The sequence below is a fragment of the Carassius gibelio genome, chromosome B22 (assembly GCF_023724105.1).
Source record: "Carassius gibelio isolate Cgi1373 ecotype wild population from Czech Republic chromosome B22, carGib1.2-hapl.c, whole genome shotgun sequence".
NCBI classification, from domain to species: domain Eukaryota; kingdom Metazoa; phylum Chordata; class Actinopteri; order Cypriniformes; family Cyprinidae; genus Carassius; species Carassius gibelio.
The window spans coordinates 37,506,471-37,531,182 of record NC_068417.1 but is presented as its reverse complement, the minus strand read 5'-3'; the positions used below and the strand labels follow the sequence as shown (position 1 = coordinate 37,531,182).

At 41.2% G+C, this 24,712-nt stretch overlaps 1 protein-coding gene across 2 annotated transcripts in view; it reads left to right on the top strand.

Annotated features, from left to right (window-relative positions):
* The window catches only part of kcnh1b (potassium voltage-gated channel, subfamily H (eag-related), member 1b), a 51,300-nt gene extending 41,399 nt beyond the window's left edge, over positions 1-9,901 (top strand). For both annotated transcript variants that reach the window (XM_052590388.1, XM_052590387.1), the window contains one exon: positions 6,807-9,901. In XM_052590388.1, the coding sequence (XP_052446348.1) occupies positions 6,807-7,610 (804 nt within the window). In that variant the 3' untranslated portion in view covers positions 7,611-9,901. The remainder of the gene's footprint in view (positions 1-6,806) is intronic.
* Positions 9,902-24,712: the final 14,811 nt, after the last annotated feature.

The following is a 24,712-nucleotide window of genomic DNA, read 5'->3' as shown; positions in this document are numbered from 1 at the left end:
ACAGACCTGCGAAAGCTGTCCACAGGCGGGAGAGTCCATCCGTATTGGCGTTGGCGGTTCCAGCTCGATGTCGCACGTCAAAGTGGAAGTCCTGGAGCGCTAGGAACCACCGCGTTACCCGGGCATTGGTGTCCTTAGCCCGGGCCATCCACTGCAACGGGGCATGATCAGTGAAGAGGGTGAATTTCCGTCCCAGTAGGTAATATTTCAGCTCCAGGACTGCCCACTTGACGGCCAGCGCCTCCTTCTCCACTGCCGCGTATCGTTGCTCGGTGGTGGACAGCTTTCGGCTGATGTAGACCACCGGGTGCTCCTCACCGTCTTGCACCTGGGACAGGACGGCTCCCAACCCGGTGTCGGATGCGTCCGTCTGCAATAAGAAGGGACAGTTAAAGTCGGGAGCGCGCAACAGTGGCTCAGACGTGAGCGCCGCCTTTATCCTTCTGAATGCCTCCTCTTCCGGGGTTCCCCACTTTACTTTCTCTGGCTGTCCCTTCTTAGTGAGGTCTGTCAGGGCCGTCGCTAGGGAGGAGAAGTTGGGTATAAAACATCGATAATACCCAGCCAAACCCAAGAAGGCCCGTACCTGTTTCTTGGTGGAGGGCCTCGGGCCCGAGAGAATGGCTGTCACTTTTCCCTGTTGCGGACGGATTAGCCCCGGCCCACCTGGAAACCGAGGTACTGTGCTTCAGGTAGGGCGAGGTGGCATTTCTTGGGGTTGGCGGTGAGCCCTGCCCGCCGTAGCTCAAGAAGCACCCTCCGGAGCCGCTCCAGATGGTCCTCCCAGGTCTCCGAGTGGATGACCACATCGTCTATGTAGGCCGCGGCGTAGGCTTGATGGGGTCTCAGCACAATGTCCATCATCCTCTGGAAGGTAGCCGGAGCCCCGTGTAGCCCGAAGGGGAGAACCCGGTACTGCCAGTGGCCAGTAGGGGTGGAGAAGGCGGTCTTTGGTTTGGCGGTCTCTGTTAACGGTACCTGCCAATAGCCCTTGGTGAGATCGAGCGTGGATATGAACCGGGCTCTCCCCAGCCACTCCAGCAGCTCATCCACACGGGGCATCGGGTATCCGTCGAACTCGGAGACCTCGTTTAGGCGGCGGAAGTCGTTACAGAACCGGAGGGTGCCGTCCGGTTTTGGGACCATGACTATGGGACTGGACCAGGGACTGCGGGAGGGCTCGATGACCCCTAGCTTCAGCATCTCTTGCACCCCTTCTTCAACCGCGTGTCGCCGGGCCTCCGGAATTCGATAGGGCCGCTGCCGCACAACGGTCCCTTGTGATGTGCGGACATCATGCTGCAGTAGGTTGGTCCGCCCGGGCCGTGGGGAGAACACATCGGAGAACTGACCGACCAAATGTTGAAGCTCTGTCTTCTGGGCGGCCGACAGGTGGGGGCTGACGTCAACAACCACGAGTGAGGAGGCGGCTAGGGCCGCAAGCTGAGTCCCCGTCCCCTCCCAGCACTTCAGGAGATTAATGTGGTACAGTTGGCTTTCCTTCCGACGCCCCGGCTGGCGTACTCTGTAAGTCACGGGCCCCACCTTCTCCGCGACGATGTATGGGCCTTGCCACTTGGCGAGGAATTTACATGCCGCTGTGGGGACGAGGACTAGAACGTAATCCCCTGGCTGGAATTCCCGTGGTTGGGCCGCCCGGTTGTATCGTCGACGTTGAGCTTCTTGGGCGGCCGCCAGGTGCTCCCGGACGCGGGGCATGACGCGGTCGATCCTCTCCCTCATCTCCCTCACGTGCTCGATCGTGGTTCGATGGGCGGTCGGCTGCTGCTCCCAGGCCTCTCGGGCGACATCGAGCAGGCCACGGGGCTGCCGCCCCAAACAGGAGCTCGAATGGTGTGAATCCAGTGGAGGCCTGGGGGACTTCCCGGATGCCGAAGAGGACGTACGGCAGCATTTGATCCAAATCCCGTCGGTCGTCCGCAGCCACGCGGCGGAGCATCTGCTTCAAGGTTTTGTTGAACCTCTCGACCAGCCCATCGGTCTGCGGGTGGTACACGGTGGTCCGAAGCTGCTTGACCTTTAGGAGGTGGCAGAGGTCAGCCATCATCCGGGACATGAAGGGGGTGCCCTGGTCGGTCAGTATCTCCCGGGGTATGCCGACCCGGCTGCACAGCAGGAAGAGCTCCTGGGCGATGGCCTTGGACGTGGCTTTGCGCAGTGGAATGGCTTCGGGGTACCGGGTCGCATAATCCACGATGACGAGGATGTGTTCGTGTCCCCGGGCAGACTTCGCCGACCTGCTGACTGTGCGCTGGGTGCCCTCTGGCGTGCGTCGCTCCTGGTACACCCTCCGGGGAAATGGCGGTGCTCGCTCCCCAGCCTCTCGTCGCATCGTCATCTCCGCCAGCTCCACAGCCTCGACGAGCTCTCCCACGGTGCGTGGATTCCTCATCCCGGCCGCCTGTCGAAGGGGCCGTGGCAGGGCGCACAAATACCGGTCCACGACGACACGTTCGGCCACTTGGGCGGCGCTGGGGCTCCCGGCGAGCAACCAGTGATGGGCGAGGCGGTTGAGTTCGGCAGCTTGGGCGCGGGCTGGCAACCGACTATTATACTCCCAGGCTCGGAACAATTGGGCCGCGGCGATGGGGGACAAACCCACACGCGCCAGAATTTCCTTCCGTAGTTCATCATAGGATTCCTTTTGGTGGGCTGGCATAGAAAAGTAGGGCATTACCCAGGTAATGCTCTATGTCGTCGTGGACGGTCATCTTCAGCAGGAGCTGGGTGGCTTGAGTGCGCGGGTCCGGCAGCGGGGCCCGCTGAGCAGCCGTGAAGCGGAGAGCGGCGACTTCACGCTCCGTTTCTCCTTGGCGAGCGGCCATGTGCTCGACGAGCTGCTGCTGGCGAAGGCTTACTTCCGTCAGGTGCTTGAGAAGCTCTTCCATAGCTGGGGAGGGAGTCACCGCCTGACGAAGAAGCAGAGGGGGGGGAAAAAACAACTTGGTGAGTCGGTGATTCTTCAGTAAGGTGCCCGCATTCTCCACCAGTGTCACGGGCTGAAGAATCACACGACAGGGTTTAGTGCAAAGTGAAGCCCCGGAGGGTGTATTTATTAAATGGTGCTCGGTGTAGTGCTGAATCCTGTAGTGTCCGGTGCTCGTCCTCGGTGCCACGTGATCCTGTTTGCCGGCCGGCTGAGTGCAAGGGAACTTGGTGTCCGGTGCTCGGGTGGCGAGCTGGTCGGTCCGCAGCTGTCTAGAGGGACAAGAGACACAACGTTAGTTTCAGTCATCTGAAGATCCTCTCTTCCTTGTGTCACCTTCAGCCACAGCGTTTATAGTCCTCTCCTCATCCGCTTCAGCTGGGACCGATCAGCCCGCTGTGATTGCGTGCAGGTGAATCTCCCTCGTTGCCAGGGCGACGCTGATAGGTGCCCAGGACACGGCTCACAATATATATATATATAATTATTATTATTATTTTTATTTTATTTATTTATTTATTTATTTATTTATTTATTTATTTATTTATACATGTGCCCTCATTATCTTTAATCAAAATAACTTCCTCTCCCTCTCGTGATGACATTTCTTCTCTGATGATGTGTCTCTGTTAGAGGAACAGCCATTCACTCACAAAATAGGGAAGAAAAGACAATTTCAACTTCAGTTTCATGCCAACTTTGAAGGTTTTTTTCTTCTTCTTCTTTTTATTTATTTTTTATTTATTTTTTTAAACCAGTGCATGTGCAAATTGACTGCATCGATAAACATAAGTAAAATGTGCATTTGCAATCTCTAGTGCAACATGTTTGTTTTGGACATGTAGCACTATCAGATAGATAAGTATGAATCAAGTTTTTCATGTTATCTCAAACGTTAATTCTCTGCAGATGGCTGATCAAGATTCGACATGAAGAAATACGTGTTTGTTGTTTTCAGTCAGATTTTAGACTCAAGCAATAAACTATGAACCTCTCTCACCCCCAAAACTCATTATCTTTGGCTTTGACACATCAGAATAAATGACACTCCTGAATATTGTCCGCCTCCGGTCCAGTGCTGCTCTCTCCACACATCTCACAGTCATCCATCTGTCTGATCTGATAGAAAATCCATTTATTGTTGCACCTTACAATGCATTTAAGTGGCTTCATCAGGAAGCAGATTCATGTGACCTGGCAATAAACAAAGTCTCGCTGAGTCAGCCTGCACACAGGAATGAATTAATGAAGTAACAGCATTAACTCATTAGGACAGCTTCCGTGTCCTTTTGTGTTTCGCTCCATTAACATATTGCTTGTAATTAGGTTTGCAAAAAAATGTTTGTCAGTTCTAAACACCCTGTTCTTAATTTTCATCTATTTTTAATTTAAATGCATCTATAAATAATTTAAAACACCTTCAGTGATCAATCTAATCTAAATAAGACAAATTAATTTAATAGTGTTCTCTCTCATTTATGAAAGATTTCACTAGAGGCAGGAGTGTTTTTTTTTTTTTTTTTTTTTTTTTTTTTCTCAGGTAGTCAGCGACTCCTTGAACAGCAAGCGGATGAGAAAATAATTAAGAAACCGTATTAACTGTAAACAAACAGCATACCGGGACATCTCTTGAATCTTATCACATCACATTTATGAGGAAAAGATTGGAATTAATTACACTGTAGCAATAATCAAAGCAAATGCATGAAGCACTAGCCAACACGAAGAAGGAAAACAGGGGTCCTTTTTCATTCAGCATACAGGTTCATTCATAATTAAGTAAAACAAATTTAAATGAGGTCAACAGGCATATTTCTGCATATTAACATTGCGAGCAACATGTAAATTACAGATATTTCTTTATATTCTAGTAGTTTTACCAGTGATAGTTTTTCAACCCTTTTGAACCCATTTCGGCAAAATTGTTACATGTCAGATCAAAATGCATTTGCTTAAGCAACCATGTTATTTATTTTAGCTTCTACAAGTCTTTCGACTCTTTTATTGTGGCTCAAGTTTCACAGATTCGTCCCTGAGCGCTTCACATCTCTAGTACAATGCTTTACCAGGTGCGCTACCGAGCAAGTTTCCTAAGTCAGAAAAGCTACACATATGGAGCAATGTGAGACAAAAGTTAAAATGTATTAGTTTACAAATCATGCACTATAGTTAATTATGTTAAGGTCATAACATAGTATTGTGCAAAGAACTGCAAAAAGACGATTTGATTGTTTGAAAACAAAAACACATTTTTGGTGTGTTTTTCCAATGAGCCTATGTTGGATTTTTTCAGGGTTCTCAAAATTGAAATTATATGTATAACTTTCATATTACAGCTTTGGATAGGGTTTGTGTTTGGGACCCTGTGTGTTTCTGTAGTCTCGTGTTATTTACAGCTCATGTGATTAGCTGTGATGTGATTTATTTGGAAATGAGTTACCATGAGTAAAAATGACAGCATGTGGGTCACAGACCTCAAAGGGGTCTGACTCCTTTGGCAACTGACAAATGCGTGGGATTCAGGATCATTCACAAGCCAGATCAGTAGAACCAAGACCAAAAAGGATGTTGGGCCAGGAAATAAAATCCATGTTAACCTTTTGTGTACAGCTGCTTATCAGCTGATTTTTGTATAAATGATTTGTTCTTTCAGAAACCAGTACAGACTTGCTTCGATAATGCCATCAGGTTTTGATGCATCATGAAGCTAAAGATAGCAGTGACTAAATGAACCATGTGACACACTCCTCATCATTCGAGATGCTCAAGGGTCAAGAGCTCAGATAGATGTAACCAAGTGCACAGTGACCAAGGGCACTGAAAAATTCTGGCTCAATGATGTGTTGCTCATTTATGCATTAAAAATGCATTTTCTGTAACAAGCATGGTTTTAATTTCTGTATTACTTTCATTTTGATATTTATGGTGGACATAAAGTCAAGTCAGAAAATTCATGGTGATACAACCTTCTTTATAATGAAGAAAAGCCTTATTAAAAGAATAAGATTCTTGAGAGAGAGAGAGAGAGAGAGAGAGAGAATCACATTTGTCTACAAAACCAAAGTCATGTGGTGCAACCAACATTAATTTAACCACATTAAATTAAACATTAAAATAACCAACTAATTTGAAACAGGAAATTATGTCATAGAGAGTGGATCTTAAAATAACAGATAATTTGGCAAGGAAAGGTTGTTTTTAGGTTTTACAATTTCATGTTGTGCAACTCTTATTTTTTGTATATATAAATAATATACCTTATTTATATCATTTATATGCATAGTGGCATGTGAAATAGACTTTAAAACCATTTTTTAGTGTTATTTTATAACATTTATAGATTGTGATAACATCTGTAAGTTTTAAATTCAATTATGAATAGATTATGAACTTGTCCAGTCATTGTATTTTTCTCATGTCTGTCAAAGATACTCTAATGCTGATTCATAAAAGGGTCAGTTTTAATGTATAAACTAAAAGTATATATAAATGCTATATGCTATATATATATATATATATATATATATATATATATATATATATATATATATATATGCTTCAATTCCAGCTCTACAGTATGTGAGGAACAGTACGAAATTCAAACCAATAGTCATTATTTGCTTAACATCTTGCCCTCTGCCCAATCTCTCAAATCTCATTCGTGTTGCATTCAGGACATTCATATGCATAGTTTTAATTTCAAACCTGAGAATCTTGAACTCTGGATGTTTTTTTTTTTTTTTAATAATTGCAGCTTTAATGTTATTTTTTTTATTTTATTTTATTTTTTTTACAGAAGCTTTCAGATAATCTATGCAGTCTTTATGCATATAAATACTTTCTTGTTTGAATCCCACAGATCATCTTCCGTAAAATAAGTGACGTCAAACGGGAGGAAGAGGAGATGCTGCGACGGAAGAATGAAGCGCCTCTGAATCTTCCTCCAGATCACCCGGTGCGGCGTCTCTTCCAGCGGTTCCGTCAGCAGAAAGAGGCCCGTCTGGCAGCGGAGCGAGCGAGTCTAGGAGAACCGGACGTGGAGCGGGGCAGAACGGAGAGCGTGGTACACGAGAGCACTGCAACCACCAGCTTCGTCACAGTCACTGAAATCCCAGCCACTCCCATCACCTCTGTGTCCTCCTCCTCATCATCCAGAACGTCATGTCAAGCCAAACTCTGCACTCCTGTGGCCTCTAATGGAACCTGTACAGGATCCAAGTCAGCAGAACCTCCCAAAAACAAAGGCTGGGGTCGATTTAAAGAAGCCACATCCAAATCTGACCTCTCCTGGTGTTCTGTGTCCAAAGCTGAGTCCATGGAGATGCTTCCAGACAGGACTAAGTGGGACTCGTGGGACAGTGGCATTACCAAGAGTGACGGGAGCGCTCGAACCCCTCAGGATCGGAGCCCCTTGCAGGCCGAGGGCAAGCGAGCCATTTGCCCCATCCCAGAGCAGAGTCTCCAAGCCTGCTTCATGGAACTGAAGCAGGAGCTGCGAGGAGACATCCACTCCCTCAGCAGCAGAATGAGCGCCCTTGAAGGCCAGCTCGCTGAGATGCTCCAGCTTCTCAAAGACAGAAAGACCTCAGGATCTTCAAACCGGTTTGACATATCAAGACCAGATTCTCCAGATTCAGAAAAAGATGACAACATGTTCTCCTAACTGGGTTTCATATCTGATGCGGTGGGCTGAAGGGAGCACGGTTCGGTCCTGTCCTAACAATAAAGGTTCTTAACTGGGATCAGTGGTACCATGAAAAACCTTCAAAGGTATAGTTCACCCAAAAATGTAATCTTTAATCTCAGGCTGTCTAAAATATATGTAGATTAGTTTATTTAGATGAGTTTAGCATTACATCACATCATTCACTGGTAATCCTGAATTTCTCCAAATCTTTTTAACATCCATGGATGCATTCATTGCACAATAGGATCTATCTAGTGGAAAAACACTTAGATGATTAAAATCTTATTCACACCAAGAAAAAATGGTTCTTTAAGAACTGTTCACTTGGGGAACCAGAAATCCATTTTGGAACCATCATTTTTAGAATGATACGGTGCAACGGCGCTTATTTTTTCAAATTCTGTTGCCTTCAGTGGAATGAGAATTACACATTTTAATAATCAACACATCAATATATGGATATATGGAACGTATTATGGAATATGTCACTAGAATGGATATCAATTGTCAATTTTTTTATTGTACAATGGTTGACATTTTTTGTATGGTCATTTAAGTCAACTGTCCTCTCCTGTTTTTACTGTTAAATCATGTCGATAAATTGTAAACCAGTCAAGCAAAATATGACAATTTATGTATAATTTCCTCTGCTCTTGTTTTATAGCTTGCACATGCCCATACTTTTCAAGCCACATTTCAAAAGTCTTCAAAAATTATCAGCCTGATTATTGTTTGTTTAAGACTGAGAAAATGTACTACAGTATATGATGAATATGTATATTTTTTTCACATAGCATTATACTATAAAATACTGTAGCCTGTTTATGTGAATAAATGCCGTGCTCTTATTGATGTGACAATATGCAATATAGCAATAGTGACAAATGCAAAAGAACCAAAATTCCCCTGTCTGTGTATCCTTTGTGGATGCTAAATACATTGCGCTTTTTTATTATTATTACAGCTTCATAACTCTGTCTCTTTTATTTAAATCATATTTAAAAAACACACTTAGAGGAATTAGTTAAGGGAAAGTGTTATGCTATATTTGGGAATAATAAAAAGTGTATTATGTACTGTATGTACCATTTTTTTTTTATCAGATGTACAATGTTAACAAGTGAGGTGGTTGATAAGCAATAATAATAAGTGTTTAAGTGTATAAATGAGGCATATGCCAGTCATTGTCTGGAGTAATATGAGAACAAATGAAGCATGAAATAAGGAGCAGCAGTGTTATTTAGCATGTGATTTTTGGCATTATTGCCAAAAAATGTACTCTTTTATAAAGTGTTAAGTCCATTTTTTTTTGTTAATGTAATTTCCAAGAAACTGTAGGAGAAAGGTACATCATCGTGTCCAGTGTTAAATGCTTGTTTTGAAAAATTTGCACTGCACAACTTTAATGTTTGATTCATTGTATATCCTGTATGCAGAATGAATCAGTGTGTACACTGTGAAACTGACTCGATGGGACTTACTGATTGTACTTTTATTTTTACTCAGATTTTAGTCTGAAGATAATCAGAAAAACTGAACTGCAAAACATTTTAAAGTGGACAGCAGGTGTCTTAGCTTCAAATTAGCTATTAACAATTACTGTACTTTTTTTCAAGATCCAAGTGTAGCTAAATTAGTGGACATACTTGATTATTAAAGTATGATGGTTCTAAATGGAAAATCTAGTACGGCTACTTTGGGAATGAACACACACACACACACACACACACACACACAGTTCTTCATGTAAAATCACTCATGTCAGGTCATGAGACTTAACGCCAAGGTTAGGTCTCATTTTTCTTATTTTAAAAGGAATATAAAGTATAGTATTTGTACTTATTTTTATTTTTTTATCATGTCCTGTTGATCTATATAAATGAATAACATGAAAGCACAAGAAATTCAACTGTCGATTCAAATGTGTCAAATGTTTATAAAAAATCATTTATACTTTGCATTGCATATTATTCATATTCATATCTTTAAATTCTAAATGTTCTATTCATATCTTTAAATTCTAAACATGCTAAAATCAATTTTATAGTATTTTTGTGATACAGTGTTGTTGAAACAATTCTTTTTTAAATAAGTATCTTCTGCACATCAATTGCTGCATTTGTGTGATTAAAAATAATTTAACTGTTTTCTCTTTGAATGTCTGTTAAAATGAAATGTATTCCTGAAATTTCAGCATCATTCCTCCAGTCTTCAGTGTCACATGATCCTTCACAAATCATTCTAATATACTAATTTGCTGCTCAAGATCATTTATTATTATTAATGTTGAATAGATTTGAGATGCTTCACATTTTTGTGGAAACCATGATTATTATTATTATTTTTCCAGCACTCTTTGATCAAGACAAATAGCGCTGAAATGTCTTTGCTGACAGTTTTTTTATTTTTTTCGATTTAATACAATCTTGCTGAATAAAAGTGTTTTTATCTTTGAGAAAACCCCCAAACCTTTGAATGGTAGTGTGTATTATGTATTCTAATCAAGCACAGCACAAGCAGCAGTAGCTCATCTCAGCCTGTTGAATCCTGCCACTGTTATTCATAGGTTTGCTTTGCTTTAATTGCTCCGAGTCCTTCAGACAGTCGCAATTAAAAACGTCTACTTTCTCTGATGGGTCTCATAATCTGATTAGGGCCACAGAGCTGGTCTGATCCTCTGGGAGCATTCTGGGACAGATATTTAATTAAAGTGTGAGTTGATGTCTTATGCTAATCACCTGGGTCATGCTTTTTCCACAACTAAAGCTGAGTTACAGGACCTTTAATTCAATTCCTTGACAGGTAAATAGAATGCACAATTCCTTTTATTTTTTTTAACACAAAGGGACATTTGACTGTCAGAATTTTAGACATGCTAGTATCAGATTAAGCTAATGCTAGCTTTAACCTGTTGAGTACACATTTCCAGTTCAGTCAGGAATCATATGACACATGCTATTGCAGTAGACACACAATCTACTAGCAATCACGTCATTTACAACAAGGCACAAGCTGATTGGCCTCTGCTGATTCTACAGCCAATAAGCTGTAATAAATAAATTGCCAATAAATTGATCCCTCAACATGTATATAGTCTGGCTCAAGTGTTCACTGTATGCTGGTCTACACAGTCTACTATCAGAGATCCTATGAAACCCTCCACCTCCCCAGCTCCACCTGTCTAGATCTCCTATGGGATTTATCTATGCCTTTTCATGCAGCAGCATGTCTCACATGCTCACATGCTTTTTGTATGTGAGCAACATCAGATCAGATCTGCCAATGCCAAATATGCTAACTTAATCATTTCCATTAAAAATGATAAAACTATTCGACAGTTATCAAGATTGCAAAATATTTCAGCTTTTGTTCTGCAAATGAGAGTACTAAAATTATAATGGATAAAGTAAAACAAAAATTAATTGTCTTTGGTATCCAGTAAAAAGTTTGGATTAATTAAGATTTCTTTTGTTGTTTGTTTTGGAAACAAGTCTGTCATTCTTACCAAAGCTGCAACAGTAATATTGTACAGCGAAACACAAGTCTTTGCTAAACAAACTGTGAATAATTTAGCATTGCTTTCAGACAAAATGAGTTCAATGTGCACATTTCTAAAAATCCACAAAAACCACATACTCTGCAACCTGCAAGGCACTATATATTGTATATATACACACTGCTTTCAAAACACATTCAAATTAGACTGATGGTTAACTGTCCATTTCTGCAGGAAATAACTCTTAATGAATGTGAGAAAGAGAGCGCTCGTGATCTAACAAAGTTGGATGAGTAACAAAACAAAACATTTTTGCATTCACTTGAAGGATTTTAAGTTTCAGCAGGACACCATGGATTATGTAGAGAACAAAGTTTACAAATGGATGTCAGGCACAAGTCATAAACATCGTTATAACCCAAGAGGAACACAGTTCGGTCAGTTGTTGGAATGCAGTAAATCTAATTCATCCATGTCTTCTGTAGCCACTTCTTCCAATGTGGATTCACTGAAGAAAGCTCACTGTTGTAACATTTGTTTGTTGTTTGCCGTGTTGCAAAATTGTAATGAAACAAAAAGTGATTAAATAAGATTGGGTATGTTGTTTAATAGTGCAAGGGAAAAGTGTGGATCCCTTACTAGAATAAACAAGAATTATAATGAAATATAAAATCTTAGAAGATAATGTATTTTGAAAATCAATAATAATTGTTCCAAACACAACTAACTCTAATTTCACCTGAAAGCCAAGCCAAATGTCCTATTTGTATTTTTTTTTTCAATTGCTAACATCCTTTTGTCCAGTCTGTAGTCACATTTTCAAAACTCTAAAAACTATTTGCACAACATCAGTCTGTTGTGACCGTACCATTAACACATCTCGTGTTGTTTTCACACAATATTAAGTAAATTAACACATTTCTAAAATGCTTACATTTTTACCAAAATCGTGGATAGTTAATCATGGACCGTTCTTATAGCCTCTAATTCTGCTACAATTAAAACTTAAAAGAGTTGATAAGAATTATTTTAATTACTAATTATTGAGAAATCGCTGAAGCTAATCATAATGAATAATTCAGAGTCTTTCCATTACATGGTCACGCACAAAACTAAGACACATGCTGGTAATGCAGACTGCATGTACAGTTTTGAAAATGTGGCTTCAGTATATAACGATGTTTTTTTGTTTGTTTGTTTGTTTTGTTTTTTCCATCGTGATGCAATTTCCCTGAAATCTTGTATGTATATGCTGACTTGAAACAGAGGTCCCTGGACTGCACAAGGTCACTGGATTCTGTGTGCCAGACCTTGCATCCCACTGCCACATTGACAAATACAATCAGTTTATTATATTAAAGCACAACGCATAATTAAAATAAAATATATATATATATTGTAATACACACACTTAATAATATTTAAGTACAAGTCCTGTAATGTTGGAGGAGGATTTGCTCATTCTGAGTCTGTTTCTTCGCAAGGTTTTTCCTTCCTCTACCTTGTTGAGTTTTATCTTGTGCCATTTTTTTCTTTGTCACAGTCGCCTTCGGCTGCTTTGGGAGCTATTTCAAGTCTAATATATTCATGCATGATATACTTTAAAGCTGCTGTGAAATGCATTGTGAAAAGTGCTGTACTGAATATTACTTAAGAGTGCATGGAAGCTCTTTGAACTGTATGGAAGGAGGTTAAAGCACAGTAATGGGGAGATCTAGCTCTAGCTTTAACTGTCTAGTGTCACCAACAGACCAAAGGTGTACTCAGGCTTCAATGTTTTTTCTTCGATTATGCCTATATTTTTCAGATATTGAGATTTGCTGAAATCATGAGACTCTTTGGAGCTCTTTAAGTCTCTACAGATTCACCAGCATACCAAGTACAGTTAAATGCATCACCCATAGTGATATACATTGGGGATATCTTTTTTTAATGTATTGAGTCACTTACTGTAATATTGTTGAAGTGACTTTTGTTTAATTTGGTTTAATACAAACACACACATGCTAACATGAAGGACTGTGAAAGTGTGGTAACGTTGGAAAATCAGAAATTCCACTTGCACCACCGAGATTCAGAAAGAGGAAGAGGGCAGTTTCCACTCTCAATGTCAAACCAAAATATTCACCAGCTTCTGCAGCTGAACCAGACATTCATATTCACTTCTTCTCTCTAGGGGGAAGTCCTTCTTCTGGTGGGAATTTTCGATGTAAGTAATAATGTACAGTCAGCAGGTCATAACCACAAAATAATTAAGAGTCAGGACAGGTCTCCAGGCTCTCTGAGGGGATTTACTTTGTATTAATAACCATACATTATATCCTGCTTATTACAGAGATAATGGCCAAAGAATATTAAAATAAATAAAGAAGTGTGTGTGTGTGATGAGGACTAAATTACATGTAACAGCAGTAGTGTGTTAACCAGCACAGCTGTATATATATATATATAACACACTAACACAGTCTCATATTGAATGCATATGGTATCTTTTGTTCAATCTGGTAAAAAGTACTTAAAAATATTATTATAATTATGCAAAGTACAATAGCCTACTTATTTTATCTTGTGGAAATAAATAGGGTTGCCTTTTCTTTTTCCACTTCAGGCTAGTGCCAAATTATGACTATATCTGCCAGACGACTGTAGTAGACTTCAGTAAATCATTTTAATATATATACAGTATATAAAGGAAAGGAAAGGTAAGGTAGGAATGTGATGTGGCCAAGTATGGTGTCTCATATTTGGAGTTTGGGCTCTGCATTTAACCCATTCAAGTGCGTGAACACACACACACACACACAATTAATCATGGTTTTATTGTTGTAAAAGTGTAGTAACCGTGATTTTTGGTGTATTGATCACCATTTGTCTTACTACAATTCTACTACAAATACAAAGCTTACACTATGGTTTGTGTATCAAACCCATGGTTAATTTGTGTGTACCATGGTTTAACTACAGTAACAATGTTTGTTAGGTTTTTTGTTTTGTTTTTGTGGGTTGGGGGGGGGGTATTTATACTAAAACAATGGTTAGTTTTCGTAAGTGAGTGGTAGATTTTTAATACTGTATAAACTTTATGATGTACAAACTGTTTTTCTCATGGGGACAAGAAAATAAATAAAATATGTCCCTGCAAGGTCCAAAATGACTGGTATTATCCTTGTGGGGACATTTAGTCCCCATACAGAGAATACCAGTAAACACACAATCAAACTCATTGGTGACTGACAAAGTATATTATATATATTATAATATATACAATATTTATATTTGATTATTCATTCTATACGATATCTAGATTATAATTGTGATTTAGCCTGCACATTGCTCACGGTTGATGCCACTTTTCATTCATCATGTATCGTTAAATATTCAGCAACAAATAACACATGTTGCTCTGCATGAAGGATTGCAGCAGCACAACAGTTTCTTCTGCATCAGAAGATCTACTATGAAGCATTTATTCTAGTCACTTATGATGCACCTGGTATGAAGAAGATGATCCAGTGAGGGCTGGGTGTCTTTCACACACACAGACGAGGGAATCCCGCTGCAGACTGCTGCAGTCTCCTCCTGTCTCTCCTTTGTTGATCTGCAATGCAGTGCCAGGCTTCCCCTGCTCTCTCACACGGCTATCCTCTGCAGTATGGGCGGTAATATCCTCCTCCCGGGTGTGTGCTCTCTCACCGGGGGCTTCACCGGCTCATAAGAGTCTCGAGCAGCACCATACCGCCCCTCACAGAGAGAAAAAGACACTGCAGAGAAGCGTCAAGAGCAGCTACAATACTGTAGATTTCATCTTCAAATCTAAAACAAAGAAATAAGAATTCAATAGTAAAAATAGTGTTCATTTAAAATCAGTTTAAATAAATGTTTTCTATGACAATCTCTGTTAAACTGTAATTTATTTCTGGGGTCAAGTCTTTATTTTCAGCATTATTCCTCCAGTCTTCAGTGTCTCATGATCTTCAGAAATCATTATAATATGAAGATTTACTGCTCAAGAAACATTTCTGATTATTATCAATGTTGAACACAGTTGCGATGCTGAATAGTTTTGTGAAAACAGTTCTTTAAAACAAATAAAATATTGTATTGAGCAAGGATGCATGCAATTCATTTAGGCTTTTTTAATGTTATAGAATATTTCTATTTCAAATAAATGCTGGTATCTTGAACTCTCTGTTCATAAAATAATCCTGGGGGGGGGGTCCTTCAGTTTTCTTAAAAATGTCAAGTTGTAAAAACTGTTCTCGACATTAATAATAATACGCGGCACTATTATTAACTAAGCACTAATAATTACACACCAAATCATCATATTGTGACATAGTTATTTCTGAAGATCATGCGACACTGAAGACTGGACTAATGATGCTGAAAATACAGCTGTGCATCACAGGAATAAATTACAGTTTTAAATATATTTAAATAGAAAACAGTGATTTTAAATTGTAATAATATATAAAAATATTGAGCTTAAAAAAAGAGACTCCTTCCAAAATACTGACATTTGACCAGGACGTCTTTTTAGAATTTAATACAGATTATATTTTGAAGGAATAGATTTTTCAACAGCATGACAAAATGTTATAAATATAATCTATACAATACAAGTATAAACATAAATAATGTAAAAGCTAAATTATCTCAATAAAGAATTTGAATAATCTTCATAACGCATGTAGTGTCTTGGTGAAGAAGAGGCATCTTTAAAAAAAGATTATAATTTTTTTTTAAATACAATTTCGTGTTGCTTTTTTTGCAATTACTGTTTAAATTTATAATAATATTAATGATAATTATGAACAAAATAAAAACAAAACAGTGAAATCCAGAGGAAGAGATATCACAGGCAATGTATAAAGAATAAATTGTATAAATCTGAACATTTTACATATTATTTAATATATAAAATGGCATGACATAATATATAAATGCTATAGTCGTCAATAAAGAATTTGAATGATGTTGAAAAACACATATTATTGCAGCTTAGATGTTTAAATATCTGCAGTACTCCTACTTTGCCACGAGGAAAAGTGCATACATCTGCTCATATCCTGACGTAGCACTAAGTACCTTTCATCGTCAAAGAACGGTTTTATAAATATGAATGTTGCAGTGGATTTTAGCGTACACACACTCTAAGATCAAATCTGTGCGCATGCATATTTTATAAACGAGGCCCCTGGTGTTTTTCTGGGAAATACAGGTTTGAATCTGGCCCATGTTATATCTTTTTCCCTGCCCTTTTTGTTACTGTTGTTTCAATAACATTTATTTACTCCTGTATTTGTTTGTTTGCCTGTTTGTGTTTACTTCCAGTCTCCATATACTTGGCGTCCAGTATATGTTTGAACCCTTTGACAGTAGGGTGCTGTGTTAAATAGTTTATTTTCCACATGTGCAGCAGAGGATGGTAGTTTGGCTGACCTCTCTGTCCTCTGTAGCAGTGTTTTATACCAGCGAGGCCCTAGCTGTCATAGAAACAGGGCCAGCGAGCGCTGTGATTGGTGCAGAGCGCGGGATCACCCGTTGTTGCTCGCTGAGAGAAGTGCTGAGTGGACCCTCCTGTTGGAGCCGCTGCACTTCCCTTTGTCCCGCAGATTTGTTTTTTTCCATCCTGGTTGAGCTTTCTAGCGTGACACTAATAAGTCCATAGCATCATATATGCGGCTTAGCAGGGCGCAGGGGGCATATCCTAACAAATGTGCGGAGTCAATTGGTAAGAAACACACACTTTTTCATTGGGAATTTTTGGCTAAATTAAGATGTTTTTCACTTGACAAACTTAAGTGATGTTTTATGTTTAGACATATACTGATAATTCATAAATGATTGAGTTTTATAGCTGAGAAAGCTGTTCCGGTTGGTTTTATTGTCAATATTTTGAGTATTACTGATTGTGTTTCATTTAAGATTATATTGTGTTTATAGTTCTCGGGTTGTTGGAAATACTGTTTTTCGACCTAGAGTTTCAAACTAGAAGGCAGTTGTAGCTCTGTCAACTCAATCTCATTTTACTTCTTTATTTTTGGTCACGCATAGACTGACATTCAGTTTTGCTAGAACTTTTTTGCTAGTTTTAATTTTGCTTTGACATTTCTTTGACGAAGCCAATCTTTGGACTAAATCTCAAGTTGAATGTCAAGATATTGTGAACATGATATTCGGATATCTCAAAATGACTTTGAAAAGACTTCCATCTATGAAGTTCCTGCTAAACACTGAAGAAATCAAAGAAGAGAGAAATGGATCAGTACAACGATGACTCAACATGGCTTCCCAGCTGTGAAGTAACTTCCATGTTGGACACCTTGATGAAGCTATTTGGTTTATGAGAACACCAGCAAAAAACTAAATGGACAACTCTAAACGCATCGGCCAGATGTCCTTTAGAAGAAATCTTGTGCTAACATCAGAGACAGAGTTGGATGAAGAATTAAAAAAATCAGGAAAACAAGGCCGCAAAACAAACAATGTTGCTCTCGCCACATTTACCATCGAGCCCCTCTGGGGAAACAACAATGGCCTCAGCGAGGCCGAAGCACATCTACACGTTGCTAGATCTCTCTCTGGCCCGTTGGGTCGTGCTCAACCAGCAAAAGTTGAAACAATTGAAGTTTTATATTTTCCATTTAGCTCAGAAGTCAGACGTGAGTATCAAAACTGTGTTATACTGTCACCCTTCATCTGAAGTCCTGTAATGGGAGCGTTTGTGTGTGAAGGGGCTGGTTTTCAGGATGCTAGGTTTCTTGAGATGTGCTTCTTTGCTGCTTGAGGTACTGTGCTGATGTTTTTTGGGGAACACTGCACTTGCAAGATGCTTTGTAGTGAGGGGGAAATAAAAGTCTGCTTTGGAGGGAAATCATACAGAGAATGAGAAGGAAGGGAAGTTTTCCCCTCTTTCGATTTCACGGTAAAAACAGTCTAATTTTACTGGCAGCTGATGCCATAATATTTCATAAATCATCATACCAATTGCAGGAAGGTATAGGGAAATGTAAACAATGTGTGTTTGATTTTTTTTTTTTTTTTTGGATTGAATGTTGGCCTGGTTAAATGTTATCTAGTGAACCTCCAGATCTTGTATGATGAATATGGACTGTATCTTAAGGGTTTTATTATGCCATCTTTCCATGGAGGTTTTAAATCCCAGGAGCGAACTCTCCTGGAAGCGGCCATCTTTGCTTTGCATGGGCATGTATTTCCAGAAACATCCTTAGAGTCTGTCACCTGAGTGCTAAATGTCATGTGAGTGACTCTCTTTATAATGCAGCTCGTTGCAGCAGTCAGGTGGAAAAAAAAGTGTAGTTTGATGCTTTTTAGAGCCCTAAAAATGGTCACTGGTTAAACATCATGATTCTTTTTTTTTATTTTTGACCCTTGCTTTATAAAGTATAACTTTAAACTGTTTAACTGTCACGGTTTTACGCTGCCTGAAGGAATACGGAGTCGAGGATAAACGGAATAAGGTTTTTAATATATCCAACACAGGGGATATCCAACATGGAGCACAGAGGTAGACACACGTAAGTGGCAAATGGCAATTGAGCTGCAAGTGAGAAGACCCGACAAAACAGAACTGAAGGGACACGGCTTATGAACAACAGATAATTGGGGAAACACAGGTGGATGGAATCATTAAATTAACAGGGACATGGAACACATGAGGAAGATAATGGACACACCTGGGAACTAATCAAACACGGAAAGACAGAAACTGGGTCACGGGCAAAAACACATTAAATGAGTCCAGGTGTGTGACAGTACTCCCCCCTCCCGGTAGGTGCGTCCTCGCACCGTAGAAACAACAGGGGGAGGCGTAGGTGGGAACTTGGGAGGAGGTTCCGGTGGAGGACGGACTTCCAGGAGGGGGCCAGCAGACAGGGACCACAGAAGGAGGAGCCAGGGAGGAGACGACGGAGGAAGGAGCCAGGGAGGAGACAGGAGCAGGAGGAGCCAGATGGTCCACCAGAGACCAGCCAGGACGGAGATCCAAGGTGGAGTCGACGGCGGGAGGAGCCATGGTGAAGGAAGGGTCGACGACACCAGGGAGCCGACAGGCGGAGACTGCACCGGTGGGTGAGGAGCCCAAGATGGAGCAGCACAGCCGCAGAGCCAGGGGGACGTCGAGGTTCCGGAGGGCCTAGGTGGAGCAGAAGGCTCAGGCGACCAAGGCGGAGGCAGGGTCCTGGCAGACCGCTGTGGAGCCGGAGCGACCGAGGATGGAGGTGGAACCGGAAGGAAGGAGGAGCCTGACAAAGCCGGAGGGATGGAGTGACGAGGTGGAACCAGAGGAGAGGAGTCCCGAGGCGGCGGATGGTCGACGACTGACCAAGGTGGAGCCGGAGGGACGAGGGAGCCCGGTGGAGCAGGTGGGATGACAGGCCACGGTGGAGACGAGGGAGCTAAGAGCCAAGGCGGAGCCGCTGGGTCGAAGGACCGAGGAGGAGTCCAGGGCTCGGAGGCTGGAGGCGGAGACAGGGCCTTAACACGCCAAGGCGGAGCTGGAGACTGGCAGTCCAGCGGCGAACCACCGCGCCCCGATGGCGCGGACTGAGGGTGAGCTGCGGGACTGACTGGTACCAGCAGGGATGACGAGGAACTGGCTGGTCTAGGAGGAGGAGAGAGGAGAAGGGTGGGAGGAAGGACAGGAGGATCAGGACTGGACGGAACCAGCGAAAGAGGAGTAGAGGGACCAGCAGGTTTGGGAGGAGGCGGGAGAGGGAGGCTGGGAGGGAATACAGGAGACACAGAAGATTCAGGGCTGGGCGGAACCAGCGGTGAAACAGAAAAATCAGAGCTGGGCGGAACCAGCGGAGACACAGAAGATTCAGAGCTGGGCGGAACCAGCGGAGACACAGAAGATTCAGAGCTGGGCGGAACCAGCGGAGATACAGGAAACTCAGGGCTGGGCGGAACCAGCGGAGAAACAGAAAACTCAGGGCTGGGCGTAACCAGCGGAGAAACAGAAAACTCAGGGCTGGGCGGAACCAGCGGAAATGGAGCAGAGGAAATGACTGGAGGAGGTAGGAGTGGGAGACTGAGAGGGTATACAGGGGAATCAGGGCTGGACGGAACCAGCGGGGAAACAGGAATATTAGGGATTACCTCCGTAGACCAGTCCATCAGATCCAGAACTTGCTCCATATGACTTTCAGAGACTGCATATAGCTCACCCTCAGTCGCAGGAGTGTGGGCAGGGCTTTCCTCCACGCCCTCGATCTCCACGAGGACTCCCACGATGCACAGTGTTGCCGGCTCACACACCTGGTCAGTCGCGCTCTCGAGATCCGGCTCCCTGTCAGTGGATGGCTCGGACTCTGCGGCTGCGGTGGGCTCTGGCTCCGTGCGGCGTGATGGTGGCTGGCTGGTCTCTGGGTCGGGAGTGGGGCTGGCGAGGTCCTCTATGGGGCAGACGGTGAGAGGCGACCCATTTCTCGCCAGAGTCCACTCCACGAATGCGGCGAAATCCTCTCGAGGACCATCTTCGGACGACAACGCTCTGCATTTGGAGTTCAGGCTGGTGTTGTAGAAGGTGCAGAGCGCGTTGTCCGGGTAGCTGGTGGCATTAGCTAATAGAATAAACTGTCTGGTATGGTCCTCGAGAGAACGTCCTTCCTGCTTCAGCAGAAGGATGAGGAATTCGGGACGATAGAGGGGATCCATAGAAACACTACAAAACAAAAAGACTGAGAAAAAACGAAAGCAAAACGGAGGGAAAGACGCAGTTTTCTACTTTCTCTTTTGTGGTCGGGTCTTCTGTCACGGTTTTACGCTGCCTGAAGGAATACGGAGTCGAGGATAAACGGAATAAGGTTTTTAATATATCCAACACAGGGGATATCCAACATGGAGCACAGAGGTAGACACACGTAAGTGGCAAATGGCAATTGAGCTGCAAGTGAGAAGACCCGACAAAACAGAACTGAAGGGACACGGCTTATGAACAACAGATAATTGGGGAAACACAGGTGGATGGAATCATTAAATTAACAGGGACATGGAACACATGAGGAAGATAATGGACACACCTGGGAACTAATCAAACACGGAAAGACAGAAACTGGGTCACGGGCAAAAACACATTAAATGAGTCCAGGTGTGTGACATTAACTCTTTAAAACTTAAAAATAAGCTTCCATTTGTTAACCAGGATTATTATAGGTAACTAAAACTATAGATAGATCAAATAAATAAAATGGAATAAAACAGATTTAGTTCTAAATAGTTACTAAAATAATTAGAAACTAAACCTGAACTAAAAACTGATAAATATAATAATAATAATAATAATAATAATAATAATAAATGAAAAAAATATATTTAAAAAAATATTTAAGTAAAATGAAAACAATATAAAACTACAAACTAATTCTAATTCTAACAAAATGTATTAACATTAATGATGAACAGTTGTATTGTAATTCTACATTTATTAATTTAGTCATTGTCTGTTAATTTCAGCATTTACAACAGTCATATATTAAAATAAAAAGTATCTATTAGTATTATTCGTAATATAAATGAGTAATTATTGTAGTATTATTCAATGGCACTGAGCTAAGTTGAATTAATAATAAGCAGCTGTATTTTCATTAACTAATATTAAGATTAATAGATACTGTAACAAATTTATTTGCTGTTTGTTAATGTTAGTTTATGAATCCACAATTTTTTTTTTATTGTTTTTTAAATGGGACCTTATCATAAAATACATAAATAAAATTCTAATAATAGAATTTCTGCTGTTTGAACGAGTCCATCAATAATCTGAATTAATCTGTGTGGTTCTATAGCTGAATTGCACGGTGTGCGGTCAAAAGTAGATGAAACACCTTATTAAACAGAAGTAAACAGTCACTCACTCATACAGGACAAAGTAAAACCCCAGCTTCTGGACAGTATGACACATCTCAGGACTCGTCTACTTAACATGACGTGGGGAACACAATGATTTACAGCTTTTAGTGCGACAGAAGAGACCAATGAACCATATACTTGAACAGTAAGATTGAAATAGTTTATGTGCTCTTCACTCGGCACTGTACAGTTAGTCTGGAACAACATAGCTCAGACATAGCATGTTAAACACTATCAGTGATTATTGGATAAGGAGTAAATAGATGGATTTACATTTAATGTCCAAGTCATATTTCACTACATAAGTAAGAACATGAGTAAGAAGTATGCAAGTACATGAGTATGTAAGTATGTATGAATGTATGTAAGAACAGAAGTACATAAATACATAAAGACATATATGTAAATGCATAAGTATATAAATATGTACATGCATGCAAGTAAGTACGTAAATATGAAAGTACATAAGTGAGTACATAAGTTTATATGTATGAACGCAAGTATGTATGTAAATATGGTCCATAAATATTGAAGTATGTATATATGTAAATTAGGGCCGGGACTCGATTAAAAAAATGAATCTAATTAATTAGAGGCTTTGTAATTAATTAATCGAAATTAATCGCATTTTAATCGCAGATAAATATTTGAGCTGAGAACAGTGAGAAGTAATTTTTTTCACATGGATTTATAGTATACCGTTGAATAATGACTGAATACATAAGCTTAAGCAACAAAATATTGTTTATTTTTGTTCAACCAAGTCTAGCAGACCAGTGCAATTTTTGCCATGAAGTGTAGCAATAGCATATTTAGAAACAATTTAGAAATAGTACATTTCAGAAATTCAGGAAGCTTATAGGTGCTGGAACCTTCTGTAAAGTGTTTTTTAAGTAAAACACAATACTGTCAATTACATTCAGAACATTGGAAACACTGACTATTAGAAAACATCTCTCTGTAGCTTCAGAGGCCATAACATACTAAGTCCAACTCTCAATAACCTTGGCCAAAACGATAGAGTTCAACATAAACTGTTGCACCAACAAAATAATGCATAGTTCAACATAAAGTGTAAAGTCCACGCTAGTTGCTATATGTTTTGCGTTGAGGTGATACTTGAGGCTCGATCTGCTGCTGCGGAGATATGTGAACGCTAGTTGGTGTTTCAATATAATCGGTCCGCCGAAACTCATCCAGTGAGAAACATTCCGCGGTGCAAAAATGAGTTATTAAAAATGCGGGAATTTTTTTTCTGTAATTAATTAATCTTAGTTAACGCATTATTTTTTGTGTAATTAATTAATCTCAATTAACGCGTTAAAGTCCCGGCCCTAATGTAAATATGTGAATACGTATGTACGCAAGTATGTAAGTAAATACCTAAGTGCATAAGTTCGTAAATATATAAATATGTAAATACATAAATACGTACACATTTATGTAAGCAAATGAGTACATAAAATTGCAATGAGAAAATTAAGCTTTTAAAATCTGTAAATATTGTACAACAACTGTTCTAACTGCACTACTGGGCTCCCGTTTCCCAGTCCAGTAATGAGAGGGTTTCTGTTCCAGAGTCCAGAGCGGCAGAGTTCCTTGCCCCTGTCATCTCTGGCTATCTTAGTTGGGGACACTTAATTATCAGCAATTTTGTTGACTTGATTGCACAGATACTATTTAAACTGAACTGAGTTGAATGATGACATCCTTGAATTCAATGATAAACTGTCTTTTTGCTTTATTGACACACTATGTTCCTATGTAATGGTTTTCAGTTACTTTGTTACAATCTATGTTGTTTAAAGTGCTGTATAAATAAAGGTGACTTGACTTGTCTTAAGCCCAGAGAGTGCTCCCGTTCCAGAGTTAAGCCCAGAGAGGGCTCCCGTTCCAGAGTTAAGCCCAGAGAGTGCTCCCGTTCCAGAGTCAAGCACAGAGAGGGCTCCGGTTCTAGAGTTAAGCCCAGAGAGGGCTCCCATTCTAGAGTTAAGCCCAGAGAGGGCTCCCATTCCAGAGTGCTTCCGTTTCCTGAGTTAAGCCCAGATAGAGCTCCTGTTCCTGAGATCAGCCCAGAGAGTGCTCCCGTTCCAGAGTTAAGCCCACAGAGTGCTCCCATTCCAGAGTTAAGCCCAGAGAGTGCTCCCGTTCCAGATTTAAGCCCAGAGAGGGCTCCCGTTCCAGATTTAAGCCCAGAGAGGTCTCCCGTTCCAGATTTAAGCACAGAGAGGGCTCCCATTCCAGAGTGCTTCCGTTTCCTGCGTTAAGCCCAGAGAGAGCTCCTGTTCCTGAGATCAGCCCAGAGAGGGCTCCCATTCCGGAGTTAAGCCCAGAGAGAGCTCCCTTTCAAGAGTTAAGCCCAGAGAGGGCTCCCGTTCCAAAATTAAGCCCAGAGAGTGCTCCCGTTCCAGATTTAAGCCCACAGAGTGTTCCCATTCCAGAGTTAAGCCCAGAGAGTGCTCCCGTTCCAGATTTAAGCCCAGAGAGTGCTCCCGTTCCAGAGTTAAGCCCACAGAGTGCTCCCGTTCCAGAGTTAAGCCCAGAGAGGGCTCCCGTTCCAGAGTTAATCCCACAGAATGCTCCCATTCCAGAGTTAAGCCCAGAGAGTGCTCCCATTCCAGAGTTAAGCCCACAGAGTGCTCCCGTTCCAGAGTTAAGCCCAGAGAGTGCTCCCGTTCCAGAGTTAAGCCCACAGAATGCTCCCGTT